Below are 16,059 nucleotides of genomic sequence, written 5' to 3' on the forward strand. Positions count from 1 at the left end.
TCCTGCTTTCACGAGGATGATGATATGTTGATTTATATATAGGTGGATATTCCAATAAAGATTTTATAATTGTCTTTATATGAAAATTCTTTTTTTTAATCCTTGGATGATGAATTGTAGGATTAGATTTTATATATTATAAAAGTATTTTTATTTAAAATATGGCTAAATAAATAAATCATACTTTTATACAAAATATCTTCGTAAAAAAAATAATTTTAATATCTTCATTTGAGTAGCTTCTTTATATTGTAACCAAATTTTTACATGTTCAAAATTTTATTGAATCTTTGCTCACATGGCAAAAGTTGCTTTTGTTCAAGAGGGCAAGGTTAATTACTTATTTTGTAAGACATGTATTTTTCTAAAAATACAATTTTCAGACACAAACTTCACTGCTAAGGTTAATTAAGTAAGTACATGAATATAAATATGGTTTAAAGAGAAGCAATAAAATATTATTATAATGAAGCATAAGTTCATTCATGTTGTTTATATGGCAAGTTGTCATAAACCATCTTATTTATCAAGGTGGCCTTTTTATTTCTGTGTATAGCATGAGTTCATTCACTAGTGAAATTCTAAAATAAAGAAAATGAAAAAGAGTAATAAGTGTTTGTTTGGGCGTTATTATTTTGATAAAAAAGATGTTTTTTTAATAAAAAATATATTTTTTTTATTTTTTAGTGTATTTGACAAATTTTTAGTAATAAAAGTAAAAACACTAAAAAAATAAAAAATAACATCTTTTTTGAGAAGCTGTAATTTATTTAGATTTTTTTTAAAAGATATTTTTTTCTTAAAAAAATGTTTTTATGTAATAAATAAATAAAAAATACGTTTATATTATTATATCTAAATATAATTGATAAATAAAAAGATCTTTTTGTATGAGATATCCAAACATAAAATTACTTTTACTTTTTTATAAGATCTTTATAAAGATAACTAAAAAAGATTTTTTTTTTCCGTAGAAACTCTCGCAATAAACCCTAAATTACTCATTTTCTTGGACCGAAAGACCCATTTTGAAAGTAAAATCTCGTTACATTTGCGCGAGTACGAGATAAACTGAGGACAATACCATTGGGCCTCACAAACAAAGAACAAGGCTCAATTGGGTCACAACATTTAAGGAGATGATCCAAATTTCATGGGCTTTGGGGGGAGAGGCGCGTCTATAAAAGTTTGGAGTAGTGCAGAAACCCTAGTTCCGAGTTGGAGTAGCTGAGCTTGAACCCTTCCAACGAAGGAGACTGCGCGATGGGTACACTTTCCACACACTCTTATCTCCATTGCTATTCCCTTTCAGATCTCGTTTTGTTTCGCCATTTTGTTCCATTTTATATTTGCCATCGTGTTTTAATGCGAAATTATTCTGTCTTCTCCATCTCTTTCTCGTAGATTTTGTTTTCATTGTATGATTCTGTGTTTCCTAGAAAATATGAGCTTGAATGGATGTTATAACGTAGATTTATTGTTTCGTTGTAGTTTAACACGTAGCTTCGAAAGCAAATCAAAGCATTCTCTCCCTGCTACGATGAACTATTTGGTTTTGTTTTTTATTTTGATGCTTGTTCAGTCCACGGTTATGGTTTTTCTGTCTGCGTTAAGTTCATTTTATATTTTTTGTTATGAAATGATATTAGCTTCCGTTTTATTCTTCCTTTGCAACATATTTATGATTTGATGGTTGAAATGATTACTTCGTAGGATATCTTTCTTGCGTTGCTAGTTTTATACTTTTTTGTTGGATTTGAGAACCTAGTAACTTCTACTTTGTAATTTTTTTAAATTTAATTTTCGGATCTAACTAAAAGTAAACAGCCGAAGTTGATTTTAGAATGAGGTTGAGGATATTGTTAAATAACATGCCAAAGTATTTCATACTGGATTCTGCAGCTTTATAGGTACTCGTCTTCATATTGTTAAATGAGGTTGGGGATATTTTAGTACTCGTCTTTTATCTAACATTAGTGAATCACCAAATTATTGTCATATACAGGATTCTGCAGCTTTATAGGTAGCACATAGTCTCAAATCTCAAATATAATGGAATGGTTAATTAAGCATGCATCATTTGATCTATTTTAGACATTGTTTTATATTTCCATTCTTTGATACGATTTGGTATATTGTTTAAATGTGTAACATTAAATTACTGTTATTATTGTCAATAGGTGCCTACAAGTATGTCTCTGAGCTATGGCGCAAGAAGCAGTCAGATGTCATGAGGTTCCTTCAGCGTGTAAGGTGCTGGGAATATCGTCAGCAACCTTCCATTGTTCGTGTGACAAGACCTACACGCCCTGACAAGGCCCGTCGCCTAGGTTATAAGGCTAAGCAGGTAACAGACTTATCAATGAATTGATTGATATGCCTTGTTGGTTTATTCACCGTGCTTTGTGAGACATCTATGTGTACCACTTGGTAAACACTTGTAAGCTGCTTTTTCAGACATTATTGCTAAATTCTAAATTAGAATGGATTATTGAGTGGATTTATATGAACATTGTTGTAATGGTGCTGATTATGCACTGTCACAATGCAAATGTTTATTCTCTTTGAAGAGTTATTTATATATACAATTTTTGAGTACTTCCTGACACCAGTGCTATTAAATTACAGTGACTCCGTCAAATTGAATTGCAAATTGTCCTGTTGGTTCAATTATGTCTCTCTTAATTCAACACATTCTTTTCACTGGATTCATTTTGTGTTCTTATGTTTTATCTTTACATTGATGTTATGCTATTGTTCGATTATGATTAAATTGCCATAACATTCAACTGGCATTGTGTAAAATGTATTGTCTGTCCCTGTAGTGTTGCTGTGCCTTCCCGTGTTTGTTGTAGTCTGTTGTTAATTTTTTAAAATGTAGGGCTATGTTGTTTACCGGGTTCGTGTAAGGAGGGGTGGCCGCAAGAGACCAGTTCCCAAAGGTATTGTTTATGGTAAGCCAACAAACCAGGGTGTTACCCAACTGAAATTCCAGAGGAGCAAGAGGTCTGTTGCTGAGGAGCGAGCCGGAAGGAAGTTGGGTGGCCTTAGGGTCCTCAATTCTTATTGGGTGAATGAGGTTTGTTATTTCACACATCTATAAATTGAAAACTTCTTTTATAATTATATCCGTGATGATGATCCGATTCCTCACTGTTATTATTTCTCTTTTCAGGACTCAACCTACAAGTACTTTGAGATAATTATGGTAGATGTTGCCCATGCTGCCATCAGAAACGATCCAAGAATCAATTGGCTGTGCAATCCAGTGCACAAACACAGGGAATTGCGTGGACTTACTTCAGCTGGCAAAAGCAACAGAGGTCTACGTGGCAAGGGACATCTTTATCACAAAAATCGTCCATCCCGCAGGGCAACGTGGAAGAGAAACAACACCCTTTCCCTTCGTCGTTATCGTTGATTTATTTCTATGCAGTTATCTCTTATTTCATTATCTGAATACCATTTTGAGGACATGGAATTTGATGTTTTGACTTCCAAGTCGTTGAGTTTTGAACGCCTGAATCAAATACTTTTCTATAATTTGTCAAGTTTTGAAGCTTCTCTTTTTTGTTGGGATGAATTATATTGTCATACGACATCGACTTCCTTTAAATACAACTGCCGTACCGATATAATCCTTAAGTTAACGTAATTAATCGTTTAAATGCGGTTTTCCACGGCTTAAAACAAAGAATTATTGTTCATCGATCTTCTTCTCTTTGAAATTTGGATGTTTTAGGTAAACTTAAATTCAAATAACTTCTAATTAGATCCATTTTTACTGTATAGCAAAGTCCGAATTTGTCCGAGGAATTCAAATGACACTGGATGTGATCATGGGTAACAAAAATATTGAATAATGAATATTCACACGCGAATAGATTGAATAAACCAAGCAAACTCTAAAGTTTGTCCTCGAGGTAGCATTCTTTAAGATTCGACAACGCCTGGCGAATCATCTCCTCATCTTGATTGGAATATTTGAGGCATATTAGGCGCTGTGCAACCAGGTAAGCCTTCTGTACTGAATGATGCTGCAAGCAATTTAGTTCCATCCTCGTCACTTCCTAAAGGAAAAAGCAAGTCAATACATAATGCTATAACTGATTTCACAATTGCTCTTTGCTCTTCAAATAAACATGCTTCATAATGTGCTTTTGACTATTTATTTATGCAAGCACGTCTGTATAAAACTGCTCAAAAATACACTAACTTTGGAGGTTATATTTACCTTTCCTATAAAATTCTACAAAATGTGTGGTTATATTTACCTTTTCTATAATCTTGGAGGTGATCATTCTGGCTGTCTCAATAACCGAACTTGGTAGTCCTGCCACTTCTGCTAAGAGAAGGCCATAGTGTGGGACATGTCTTGGTCCTTCCTTAAGGTTAAACTACATAAAGCGGAATTTCAGTTTGGAAATAAACATTTCAAAGCACGAAAAGATTCTTAGAGGCAGCACCTTGAAATCTAAATGGTTGTTTCTCAAGTCAACATGAAAGTGAAGAATTTTCACGTTTGGATAAATCGTTGCTAATTCTGATATATTCTCCATATGAGTGGCAAATATGGTATACCTGAAGGAGAGAAAGGTAAAGCTTCAACCAAATTTCTCCATTAGTGGAAAATATTGAAAATCAAGAAACAAATTACGCTTTGAGTGACAAAAGATGCTCGCAGCAACTCCATGCAATTGCAAATCCATCAGTAGACGAAGTGGCCCTCCCAAGTTCATCCATAACAATCAGACTTCTGCATCCAACAGAATGTTTAATAAGAATTGCAATCTGTGCCTATGTGAAAAAAAAAAGGTGCATTACCTTTGTGAGACATTCTGCATTATGAAAGCCGTCTCCTTCATCTCTGTCATAAACTACACACATCTTTACATATAATTCTGTATGAACATTGTTAAGATATAAGTTCAATACTCTCAAAGCAGGCGCCTAAAACTGTACCGTGCTAGAGTTTGATTCAAGATTATCAACTGCTCCCATCCTTGTAAACATTCGATCAACTACCCTTAGAGTTGAGAACCGAGCAGGCACGTAACATCCAACTTGAGCAAGAATAACTATGAGGCACACTTGTTGAAGGTACGTGCTCTTTCCACTCCTGGGGGCAAGGAGTACACAAAATAAAGTGTAGGTAAGGAACAGACTAATTTAAAGAACTGATGCCACACATTGATAGAAGGAAAAGGACCAAACTTGTTGCCAGAAAAGTCAATTAGTCAACTTTCATACTTCATCCAATTTTTCAAACCGATAAACTCATATCTGAGGTATTTCTAAATAAAATCATTTTGCACCATGAGTGCTTCCTTTGCCCATTAATGCGTTTGGGAGATTTAGGGTCTGTTTAAAAGGCTCCCTATTTCTACCAAAATCATTCAATAATTTTCTGCCAGTAAAATGCACTTGTAATTTTAACATAACTGAATTTTAAATTCTGAGAAGAAATTCTCTTACATGTTGGGGCCTGTCACTATCGCCATATTTGAGGCTTCAGAAAGAAATATGTTATTGGCCTACAAAGCAGAAAGATAATTTATTCATAGGTTAGAAGAGAAATTCTTCTATAAGAAAGAAAGGAAAATAGGAAATATCATTACATACAACGAAGTCATTGTGTATGTTCTCTAGAATTGGGTGCCTACCAGAATCAATTGCCATTGGTCCGTTCTCTAGAAAACAAAAGAAAACATCAATCAAGAATTTTATTGATCCAGATACAAAAATGTTATGAAATACCAAATTTTCTTACCAGTAAATTCTGGTCTTGTATATCGGTCGACAGGCTTAGTGGATATCATATGAGCAAAGGAATTCACAATCATATCTAGCAAGCACAAGACCTCAGCAAGCAGTGTCAACACAGAGACATTCTCCCGGATGAAATCCATTAGTTCTGTGATTTCTTTTCTATTAGAATATAGACATTATGACAGAAGAAATGCAATACTTGAAATATAAGATATTGTAAGCCCAAGGAACTAAATGACCTTTACAGTAGTTTCCTTTCTTACATGCCAGATTAGAAAGTTGTCTAATTTATGCACTATTAGTAGTTGATAAAGAATAAATATGCCAAGACCTATGAAAGTCTGCATTAGCTAGTTCCCTCAGTAAGTAGAAAGTACTACCTTCAAGGCAAATCTCTGTTCTGGTATAGCATTCTGCTGCTGCAGATTTATTCCTAGCATTCAACTGCAAATTTAACCACAACGAATGAAACATAATGTTTCATGAGCCAAGACAAGCTTCTAAGGAAGGCAACATCTTAGTGTTGTAGTTTCACATAAAACCTGCACTATTTGATATGTTAACACATTTGTAGGACGCAAACCAAAACTAAAATGTTGTATAATAAGAACAGTTTTAGGCTTTGTATATAAATGGGTCTTTTTATCAATTTGCTGTTATTGTAAGTGTAATACAAGTCAAACGTTCAAGCTAGTTACTCACAGATGCTAGTTCCAAAGTTGAGCAATGAATGTTGTTCCCATGTTTTACGACCTAATACAGCCAGCAGAAACTAGGTTTAGGAAACAAAGATTAAATAAAAGGATAACATACCAAAAAGAAATCTCTAACCTGAATAAACTTGTTTGGAAGTTTTCCTTGAATGTTCTTCTGTGGTATAACAAAGTGAAATCCCTGCCTGTTTTTATAGGAAAGCTTTAAATTCGGCAACTTGAAATCCTCTCGATACTTGTTTGCAAGATTGTGGATAGCTATGAATATAATATCAAGGGCTTTAGTTAAGTCTCATATGGTAAATGGTAATGCTTCATTTAAAGAATGATTACACCCATGCACAAGAAAGATATTGGAAGCATGGAGATCACACCCAAGGCAGATTTATAAACCTTCACTGGTGTCACAGAATGATCTTCGCGAAATATCCAAGAGACCATCAATCCCAGCCTTAACAGCGAAGCATTGCTGAGTACAAGCAACAAAAGGAACACGGGCATGAAGCACATCTTCATCAATAACATCCCCTATCCTGAGGTAAAAAAAAAAAAAAAAAAAAAAATCCCGAGTTAACAAGTCGTTGGCTGATGGAACGTTTTACAATATATAGAGTTTTTTTTTTTCTTTTCTTTCAGTATATTCAACATATTTTACATTACCAATAGCATATGGCGCACTGTTATTGGGTACAAACAGTGCATTAAGTTGTTGTATTACTCAGGAGCTATTTTACGGATGAAGCAAATATAGGTTGATATATAATTTGGTATTCCCTCTACTTGAATGAATTTTCATACTAGGAAGATATAATTTATAACCACTGCATATACTCATAGTCAGAAGGAAACTCTAGCATATACCTTGTTTTAATAAGATCATATTTCTCGTTTCCACAAACTGACTTGTAGATATTTGAAAGAAGTAAACTTTCCACATCCTTAAGCACCTGTTGTATTTTGCAGAAGAAAGGATAAAATCATCTACAAGCTCCCTTTTTTCAGCCTAAATTGCTTACTGCCAGAATATTTATTCTAGTTTGTGATTTTGTGTATGAGATAGAGGTACCTTTGATAGTAGAGGAAGGGCATCCAAAGTAGTTTTAAGGAGAATAACACTCGATACTAGCACTTGACTCTTTTTAGCATGGTCAACTGACAAGGCCTCGTTTGTAACTTTCTTTGGCTTAAAGCAGAAATGGCATAATACCCTATCTGAATTAAGAGAACCATAGAGCTCTGTTATTACAGAGATGTATAAAACTTATCAAACACATCATTCATCAGTTTGTTGCTCATGATCAACTCATCCTACAATACTTACCAGTCTCTTTTGGAAATTTACGCAAAACCTGACAGAGACCATAAAATAGTTGCTCTTTGCTCATCAATTCATCCTACAACGCAATATTAGAAGACATGATATAAATATTATAGGAATGCTGTTAAACCTCTGTAAGGTTGTTCCCAAACTTAAAAAAAATCAGCATGCAATTATGAGAGGTGAAGTAGTTTAAGTAACTAAGTTTCAGGCTAGAGCACCGACGATTAAGAATATCATTGGAGCTGAAATTTATAACAAGGTGAGCTTTGAAGGAGACAGCAATAATACGGTTTAAAGTCGAAAATAACAAGGCAAATTGAATCAACGTGATAAACACTAACCAGGCAATCAAGACGAGCATTGATTGTTTCAACGTCTTTTAGTGGCTGCAACAGATTGGCACGGAGGAGCCTAGTCCTGGAGGTACAAATACAATGTCAAACTGGATCTTCTGCATCAGGAAACTAGTGTTGATTCACCACATACCCTCCAGTAGTTTTAGTTGTCTTTAGCATGTGAAACAAACTTCTCTTCTTGTTGCTAGTTCCCAATAAGGCAGAGTGAAATGGTTCAATAATTTCCAAATTTTGAACACTGCCATTGTATTTTGACCACAGAATCCGTTAGCATAAAACAGATGCCGTATCAATATTTTATTACTGAAAGAATATATTACAAAAAAATGTATCCCGTTTTCTAATCCAAAGGGGCAAACAGTCCTATCCGTTAACACAAAGTAGTCAAAAGTGATTTCATGGCATATTTGTAGATCAAAATATGATTTAATAATTTACTTTCAGGAGCACCATACATTTGTTGTTCAATTTAACATATAGGAATTGGTTCCTGTTGATAATTGAAAGTGTTTCCTACAGTATCACAAAATTCCAAAATAGTTATCACTTTCAAATCACAACTAATAATCAAAATATGCTCCACAAAATGTAAAAGAGTTTCAGTGAAATGAAAGCAATAATAAATGAATAAACTGAACAAAGGAAAAGTGAAAAACTGCATCAGTCTTTAACAAGAAATGAGCCTTGAGTCGGTTTTGACTTATAGTACACGTAAAAAAACAATAGAGAAGTATCTCCCAGTAAGAAGCAGTTATCCCCTCAGAAAAGTAGGTACCTGGTTGCATCAATATTCATGTGATCAAACGATCCATTAAAGGTGACCTGAGATAGTGAAATGCATTGAAGAGCAAAAATAAGCAGTATTCATTCCACAAGAATTAGGTGCAGATTAAATCAATATAAAAATTAAATACGGGAGTTCTCTGGTTAAAGAATTTGATCTTTGACATTGATCATTGGCCTAAAGAACATTAACAACCCAATGAATGGCTATAAACAGATGTTTATAATGTTTAGATTTGCAGCAGACTTCAAGTGTGTAAAGAGTTGAAGTTCAAACTATGAAGTTGTATAGGTAAGTGACCTATACTATTTTTTTCCAAGATTCAGGGAATGCCAGTGATAAGATAAACAATACTGACTTCAAATTAATTGAAACAAGAAAGAATAAATGAAGGAACAACAATGCGAAACAGAACGCATACTGATAACGAGTGATTTGTAACAACGACCCCTTTTTCTGCTTCCATCCTGTGCATGTACAGTCGAAATTTGATTGCAGGCAATCAAACACTAGGAAAATGAGGATCCATACTTACATAAACATATGGATGTTAGTGTTCATAACCTTTCAAGAAAAGAAAACCTAATAAGAAAGATGACTAGTGCAGTAGAACTAAGAAAGCATTATACACGAAAGACTCAAGCTTCAATATCAAGGAAAACAATTTTTAATATTCAGGTTTTAGACATCACTAACGGGGGATCACCAAGATTTATATTGACTGAGTATTGGGAATACCACTTAATAGTGGCAGCCGCGGCCGCCAAGCATAGATAATACTGCTTGTAATACGTGTCCAGACCAAGTGCTGAAGGCTCCTTAGTAGCTAGGTTCTTTACTAGGATAGCACCCTATAAAATAAAGGTTCAGTAGCATTTAGCCATTTACCAGAAAAAAGTTGTTACAACAACCTAAATCTTGAAGTAAACTGAAGAGCAAAAAAGCATGTGTGGAAACCTTTGTGTCATCGAAACAACCGCGGGCTGAAACTACCTGCACATAAAAGAACTACTCATAAAATAAACGTTGTACTACAAGGATGCCAACAATATTGTTTTGCATTCAAAGCACAACAATGAGAGAAGGATGTAGTGAGAGAGGGAAAAAGATTGCAATGAGCTACAAGACTACGGAAAAACTATCACTACAAAAGCTAGCTACTATGATAGGAGAGTCCAACGCCTTATAAAACTCTTTTTCTCTTTTTCAGGTATTAGTCCCTCAAGACTATAGATATTACCTTCTTGACTGATGCATAAAATCTATCAACCAATTCTGTAACTGCAGCTGCGGAATTGGATGCTAACTTGTTTGGAGGAATAATGATCACAATGGGATCATAGAAATGGAGCAACGTCTTTGTGTTTTGATATGAACTGCTAGTTTCAATATATTGAGATAGATGCAAGGACGCGGACCTTAAATCAAGAGCAGCTAGTCCAACCTGTTCCAGTTAGGCAGTATAAATCTCATTTACCTGATGAATAGAAAATTAAGCAAAAGTAGAATATATTCATTTAAGACGAATTATAGCCCAAATAACACAAACGGTATGCTAAAACAACTATACTACTGCACTTCGTTGACATTGCCAATGAGAATCAATTTTACATTTGTCTTTCTAACTATTCCTTTATTGAGATTCCTACCGGCGCGCAGATCTAGAAAGTAGATTGATGAATAAAGAATAGTTAAACATGGAGCTTATATATCCTTCGAATAATCAACCACTACAAATATAGAAATTTCAAAACCAAACAATAATCAATAGGGAGAAAGGAATATACGGATTAGAAAAGTTGGAGCAGAAATAAAACACGAAATGAATGTTTGAGAGAGAATCGAAGATCGTAACCTCTTTGGCTCTATTTTCAATGATCCCGATGACGAAGCTGGAACCCTCTCCAATGGCGTCTTCCATTGTGTGGTTTCAAATTTTAGCAAATTCTGTTGTATGCCTTGCCAAATGATACTAATAGTAGCGTCGATGATGCACACGTTCCATTAGCTGAAGATGTAGCGAGTTCCCGCTGGGACGTTTTAAATCCCTCAAGCCGCTTACCCGATATCCCTTTTTTTTAAAAAAAAAAAAGAAAATAAATAAAAATAACACACCAACTGAATACTCAAGTACTACAACCCTTGCATGGGTTTTTGCTGCAGTTTTGGAATCCCTGGAAACTCTGCATTGTTCAAGAACCCCGTGGAATACCTGTGATCTGAAACAAGCTAAAAGCTTGAAATGAACGATTTTTACATTAAAAAAACGTACTGGTGATGACGATGGAAACCGAAAAATTCAGATACCGTAGAGCGAATTCAAAAAAGTAACCGCTTTTTTGAACAAAGAGAAAAAAATATAACAATTTAAAAAAGAAGTTACACTATGTGTTTTATTTTGGATAAATTATCAAAAATATAATTAAATATATTTAAATTTTATTATTGATAAAAACATTTAAAAATAATTTTAAAAGGTGATAAAAATATTTAAAATTAAATATGTATTTTTAAAAATATTTTAAAAATTGAATTTAATACAATTTTTTGTAAATATAATTAAAAAAAGTTATTTTATCATTAAAATTTAGTGATTTTTTACCAAATTTTAAGAATTAAAATATCTTATTTTCTAATATTATTTACAAAAAATTGCATCAAAATTTAATTATTAAAAATTTTTTAAGAAATACATATTTAATATTAGATATTTTTGTCAAAATTTAAAATTATTTAAAGATATTTTTGTCAATAAAAATATTCGAGTACATTTTATTAGCAACAAAATTATTCGAGTGTATTTTTGGTAATTTATCCATTTTATTGTTTTACAAATTTAGAATATAAATTTATTACAAAATATTATAATTAATAAATTAAATTTAAAGAATGATTAATTGATAATTATTAAACGATAAATAACATTTTTTATAATAATATAATAATATCACGTGTGTGTTTTTTTTGTTATTGCTTTTTAATAAAAAAAAGGACAAAACACTCTATTAAGTCAAGGGGAGAAATTTTTTACACAAATTTGCCAAACCAAAATTCGGTTCATGAATCAACCAAGGCATGTTTATATGTAGTTCGAACCAACTAAATTCAAACTCAACTTTCACATAATTCGAACCATGTTCATTCGAATTATACACAATTGCACACACACTAATTCGAATCAACCTGATTCGAATTACACACGGTAATTCGAATCAGTCGAATTACACCCATGCACGCGTTTCCAAGTTACTCGAATTTGACTGATTCGAATTATTCATGGTATAATTTGAATTATGATGTTAAAAAATTAATAATTTATTAAAAAAATTTATTAAAAAATTAATAATTTGATGGTTTTCAGTGGCTAAGAGAAGGAGGTGTTGAATCTTAGCCCATTTTTCCATTTGACAACACTTGCTGGCCTTTGAAATAACTTCTGAAGACTTTTTTATTTTTGTCTCGTACCCATCCACAAGACTTTTTCTTTTTATCTCGTGACCCGGCACGAGATATTTTTTAGTTTTATCTCCTGTACAGCAGAAACAGAAATGGAGTAGAAAAGAGAGAAAATTACACTCAGATATATCCTAGTTCAGCTGCTAAGTGCAGTGTAGCCTACATCCAGTCTCCATCACAATGATGATGGAATTTTACTATAATCATTCTTGATTACAAATACCAATTCTCCCTAGGAACTACCCTTCCTATCTGGGACAAGTCCAGAATCTAAAACCCAATCCTAAACTTGACTTGGTTACTGCCAAACTTCCAACTGTAAAGTGATAACCCAACTTGCAAGGAGATTCTCACAGAATCATGAAACACAACACAGATGTACAAAGGACCTTTAATGACATCTATGGCTTTTTCTTTTAATTTTTCACTCTCTGTCTTTTTCGCTCTATGGCTTTTTCTTTACAAATCTCACCGTTTGCCTTTTTTCCATGAGACTCAAGACAGACAAAATTAAACAGAAAAATTACAAAATAAAAACATTGAAGGAGAAGAACTTCTGTTAGCTTAGGTAACTATGAGAACTCTGTGCCTTGCACTCTCACTCCTTTCTTCAAGCCCTGGCTGTTCATCTTTATATATAGGGGGAAGCCTCCACGATTGAAACCAAATAAACCAAGCTAATCTTCTTCTTCTTCATGTAAACCGGTTCGGCCAGAGAGAGAGAAGAGAAAACTGAATGTAAAACCCAACATGCAATTACCTCTGGTCCTTCCTTGGTCACCAATAATCATCAATCCGAGCCTTCTATCTTGCCTTGCACTCCAAGATGAACTCCTAGCCCTTGATGCTTCATGATGATGATAGCTTTATCTGCTCCAACTTCTGCCTCTTCCATCACATAGCAACTATAGCTACCTCCTGTGGTGGTTGAACAAAATCAGAGTCAAGCCATCCCTCCAAGGATCTTCTTCTTCTGACCGATATCTTCTTCATCCATTTTTGGGTATGGAGAAGTCAAGATCTCTTCACCAAATCTTACCATAAGTGATGAAAATCTCAGCCACAGCATACTTTTTATTTTCTTTTTCTTGCCATCATTGTGATGGTCTTGTTACTTGCTTCTCCTTCTTTTCAGTGGCTAGGCTTAGCTTCCATGGTTTCTGTGATATGACCGAAAGAAAAAAGAAATAGTAGAGAGAGTAAAAGAAAAACAATTAAATGAAGTTGAACAAATTAATCAAAAGTGAGTTGCTTTTACTTTCCTCTATGCTGAGTAGTGTGTAGCATTAATGCAATCAATCAAATCAATTACACTTTCTCTCTCATGGTTCCCAATGTAAGTTAAATTCAAATTAATTAAATTTGAAATCCATCACTACTTGAAAGGTGGGATCCGTTGGAAGCATGAGGCAAAAACATTTGCTTCCTCTCTCAATTGGTTTCAGACCAAGCAAGCAAAATAATTTGGGCTTGTATCAATAATAATTAAAACTGGCCCAACAAATAAAGTATTTCAGCCAACATTCATATGCCAAAATTGCATAAGGCTGAAGTTTGATCTTATTGGGCTTAGGATCTTTTCTTTTCTTTTTTTTTTTTGACCCAATTAACCACAAATTGTTTCATCCACTCAATATAACATTTTTGCTCAAAGTTGAATGCACTGGGCCTGTTTCCCAAGCTATTGGCCCAATTAGCATAACCATAATTTCAGCCATTACAACAAATTAATATTAAGGCTGAGTATTTGGATTTACGTTGGCTTAGCCAATTTTTCTGCCCAACACCAAAATCTGCATAGCAAAATTATTTAAATTAGCAATTATCAAATTTATAATTTTGTAATTAATCATTTTAATAATGTTTGATCATCATCAAATTAGATTAGAGTTTTCTAAACTCATCAATCTCCCCCTTAATGACAAACATTATTAAAAATTGAAATGGAAAGGAATTAAAGATTAGAGTTTAGAGTACTCCCTTTGAATATTTGAATTTCTCCCTTTCCAATTGTTACATGGCTCCCCCTTAATATATGCTATTTTACCAAGGGAAGCTTTATACTTGTAATAATTTTTATCAAGCCTAAGGCAACAATGTTATTCAACACATTTGTTGTAGGATGTTGAATGGCTTAATTTATGAGTAGAATTGAATGACAAACAAAACTCCTTTGCTATCATATAAATGATTTTCTGCTCAAACTCATACAAGGTAATTGAGTACATATTAACCAAAAATTTTTTTGATGTTTCAAGAGGTTGCTATTCAATTCATTCAAAAATATTTTCCAATCCATATCAGAGCAAATTAATCAGAACAAGGAAAATATTTTTAATCAAGCATGATCATCTCTAAACATAGCAACTATCCGAATTTACATGTTACAGCTTAAAGGAACTACAAAAAATATTCCTTAATCAAAACAGCAAACATTTTTTTCAAAGTAAATCAAATGCATCCACAGATAAATCAAATGCATATTTCTAATCCAAAACACATCATGCATATCTTCAAGATAAAACAAATGCATCACAATCAGGTTGATCACCATGCCGAGTGATTGAAACAAGGGTGATCATAAATCCACAAAGGATTTCATCTCCTGTTTTCTTAATTTCAATTTTTCAGCATTTCTCTCCCTTTTGGCATCAAGGGGCACCTACAAAAAATGGTATTGGAAGCAAAATATCCAAAATATAATCAAACTACCAAGAGTTTATCACAATGTCATAGGTCTAAAGTATCCAAGTAAACTAGTATAGTATCAATTTGAGCCAAAACAAGCCAATATCAAATATAAGAAAAATAGATTAATCATCAGATAAGTTGAACTCAGATTCATCCGCTTCATCATCACTGGCCACACCCATATCCTCCTCAAGACTCTGCAACATCAGGCCCACCCTCTCTTGGCACTTCCCCCATGCCCTTTCATTTTCAAACACTTGTTTTTGTGCAGCCTTGTATGAATCCACCATTAATTTAGACATATTAGAGAACTTAGTAAGGATGTCTCTCATGGATTCGACTGTCTTGGAATGCTCAGGTGGCCTGCTCTCAAAGTCGCTGTCAGAGGGAATAGACTTTTTCCCTTTGTTTCCTTTCATACCTCCTCCTTCCTTGATGAGGGAAACCTTATTTTCTACAGCTTCATTGATTAAATCAACTTTAAAATATTCAAAAATACTAGTGAGAAACATGCCATAAGGTAAATTAGCCTTTTTTTGTACTTTTAACAGATTCCCACATGTGCCTTATCATAAGGTATCCAAAGGAGATAGGAGAGGAAGTGACAATAGCAAAAAGTAAGAGAGAGTCAGAGACAGTTACTCGATTATGTGAACCACTTTGAGGAGTTAGGATATGAGTGATGATCCTGTGAAGCAGTGAGTTTGTGGGGCCGGGTGCTTTGTGAGTCGGGATGGTGCCGTCCAAGCCAGATAGGTTCTCGCAAATATGTTGAAGAGCAACCTTGGATGTGACTCCAACCTGTGAGTCCCATTTGTCAGTCATGTAAGCTCTTGCTCCTTCATCTGTGTAGCCTAGGGCAGCCCCGATTGCCTCTGAGTTCAGGGTCATGTATACCCTCTTGACATAGGAGTGAATGGTGCCATCGATCAGTCGCATGTTAGAATAAAACTCACGACCAACCCTAGA

At 33.9% G+C, this 16,059-nt stretch overlaps 2 protein-coding genes across 2 annotated transcripts; one reads left to right on the forward strand and one right to left on the reverse strand.

The window, feature by feature from the left end:
• The first annotated feature begins 1,173 nt into the window (after window positions 1-1,173).
• LOC130955808 (60S ribosomal protein L15-1) lies at window positions 1,174-3,551 on the forward strand. The gene is made up of 4 exons (XM_057882782.1): window positions 1,174-1,267; window positions 2,181-2,347; window positions 2,882-3,079; window positions 3,176-3,551. The coding sequence occupies exons 1-4, from the start codon at window positions 1,264-1,266 to the stop codon at window positions 3,419-3,421; spliced, it is 615 nt and encodes a 204-aa protein (XP_057738765.1). The 5' UTR covers window positions 1,174-1,263; the 3' UTR covers window positions 3,422-3,551.
• A 228-nt stretch (window positions 3,552-3,779) lies between these two features.
• Window positions 3,780-10,958, reverse strand: LOC130955807 (DNA mismatch repair protein MSH4). Its single transcript, XM_057882781.1, has 24 exons — window positions 10,799-10,958; window positions 10,184-10,387; window positions 9,901-9,936; window positions 9,682-9,794; window positions 9,365-9,410; window positions 8,935-8,981; window positions 8,290-8,397; window positions 8,145-8,220; window positions 7,804-7,876; window positions 7,549-7,694; window positions 7,344-7,429; window positions 6,876-7,015; window positions 6,601-6,740; window positions 6,472-6,522; window positions 6,150-6,213; window positions 5,771-5,914; window positions 5,623-5,690; window positions 5,476-5,534; window positions 4,963-5,119; window positions 4,825-4,877; window positions 4,658-4,756; window positions 4,467-4,581; window positions 4,275-4,397; window positions 3,780-4,070 (listed from the first exon to the last, which is right to left on the reverse strand). Exons 1-24 carry the CDS (start codon window positions 10,862-10,864, stop codon window positions 3,906-3,908), a joined length of 2,379 nt encoding a protein of 792 aa, XP_057738764.1. The 5' UTR covers window positions 10,865-10,958; the 3' UTR covers window positions 3,780-3,905.
• Between the last annotated feature and the right edge of the window lie 5,101 nt (window positions 10,959-16,059).

Source organism: Arachis stenosperma, chromosome 10 (genome assembly GCF_014773155.1).
Source record: "Arachis stenosperma cultivar V10309 chromosome 10, arast.V10309.gnm1.PFL2, whole genome shotgun sequence".
In the NCBI taxonomy this organism is placed as follows: domain Eukaryota; kingdom Viridiplantae; phylum Streptophyta; class Magnoliopsida; order Fabales; family Fabaceae; genus Arachis; species Arachis stenosperma.

What these genes read in the sequence shown, in the direction of transcription:
- LOC130955808 (XM_057882782.1), top strand. An exon ending in TAGGTTATAAGGCTAAGCAG is followed by an intron (nt 2,348 to 2,881) that starts GTAACAGACTTA and finishes TTTAAAATGTAG; the next exon opens with GGCTATGTTGTTTACCGGGT. An exon ending in ATTCTTATTGGGTGAATGAG is followed by an intron (nt 3,080 to 3,175) that starts GTTTGTTATTTC and finishes TTCTCTTTTCAG; the next exon opens with GACTCAACCTACAAGTACTT.
- LOC130955807 (XM_057882781.1), bottom strand. Translation starts at nt 10,864, where the DNA reads ATGGAAGACGCCATTGGAGAGGGTTCCAGCTTCGTCATCGGGATCATT. An exon ending in TATGATCTTATTAAAACAAG is followed by an intron (nt 7,016 to 7,343) that starts GTATATGCTAGA and finishes TTTTTACCTCAG; the next exon opens with GATAGGGGATGTTATTGATG. An exon ending in CAACTTTGGAACTAGCATCT is followed by an intron (nt 6,214 to 6,471) that starts GTGAGTAACTAG and finishes TTAAATTTGCAG; the next exon opens with TTGAATGCTAGGAATAAATC.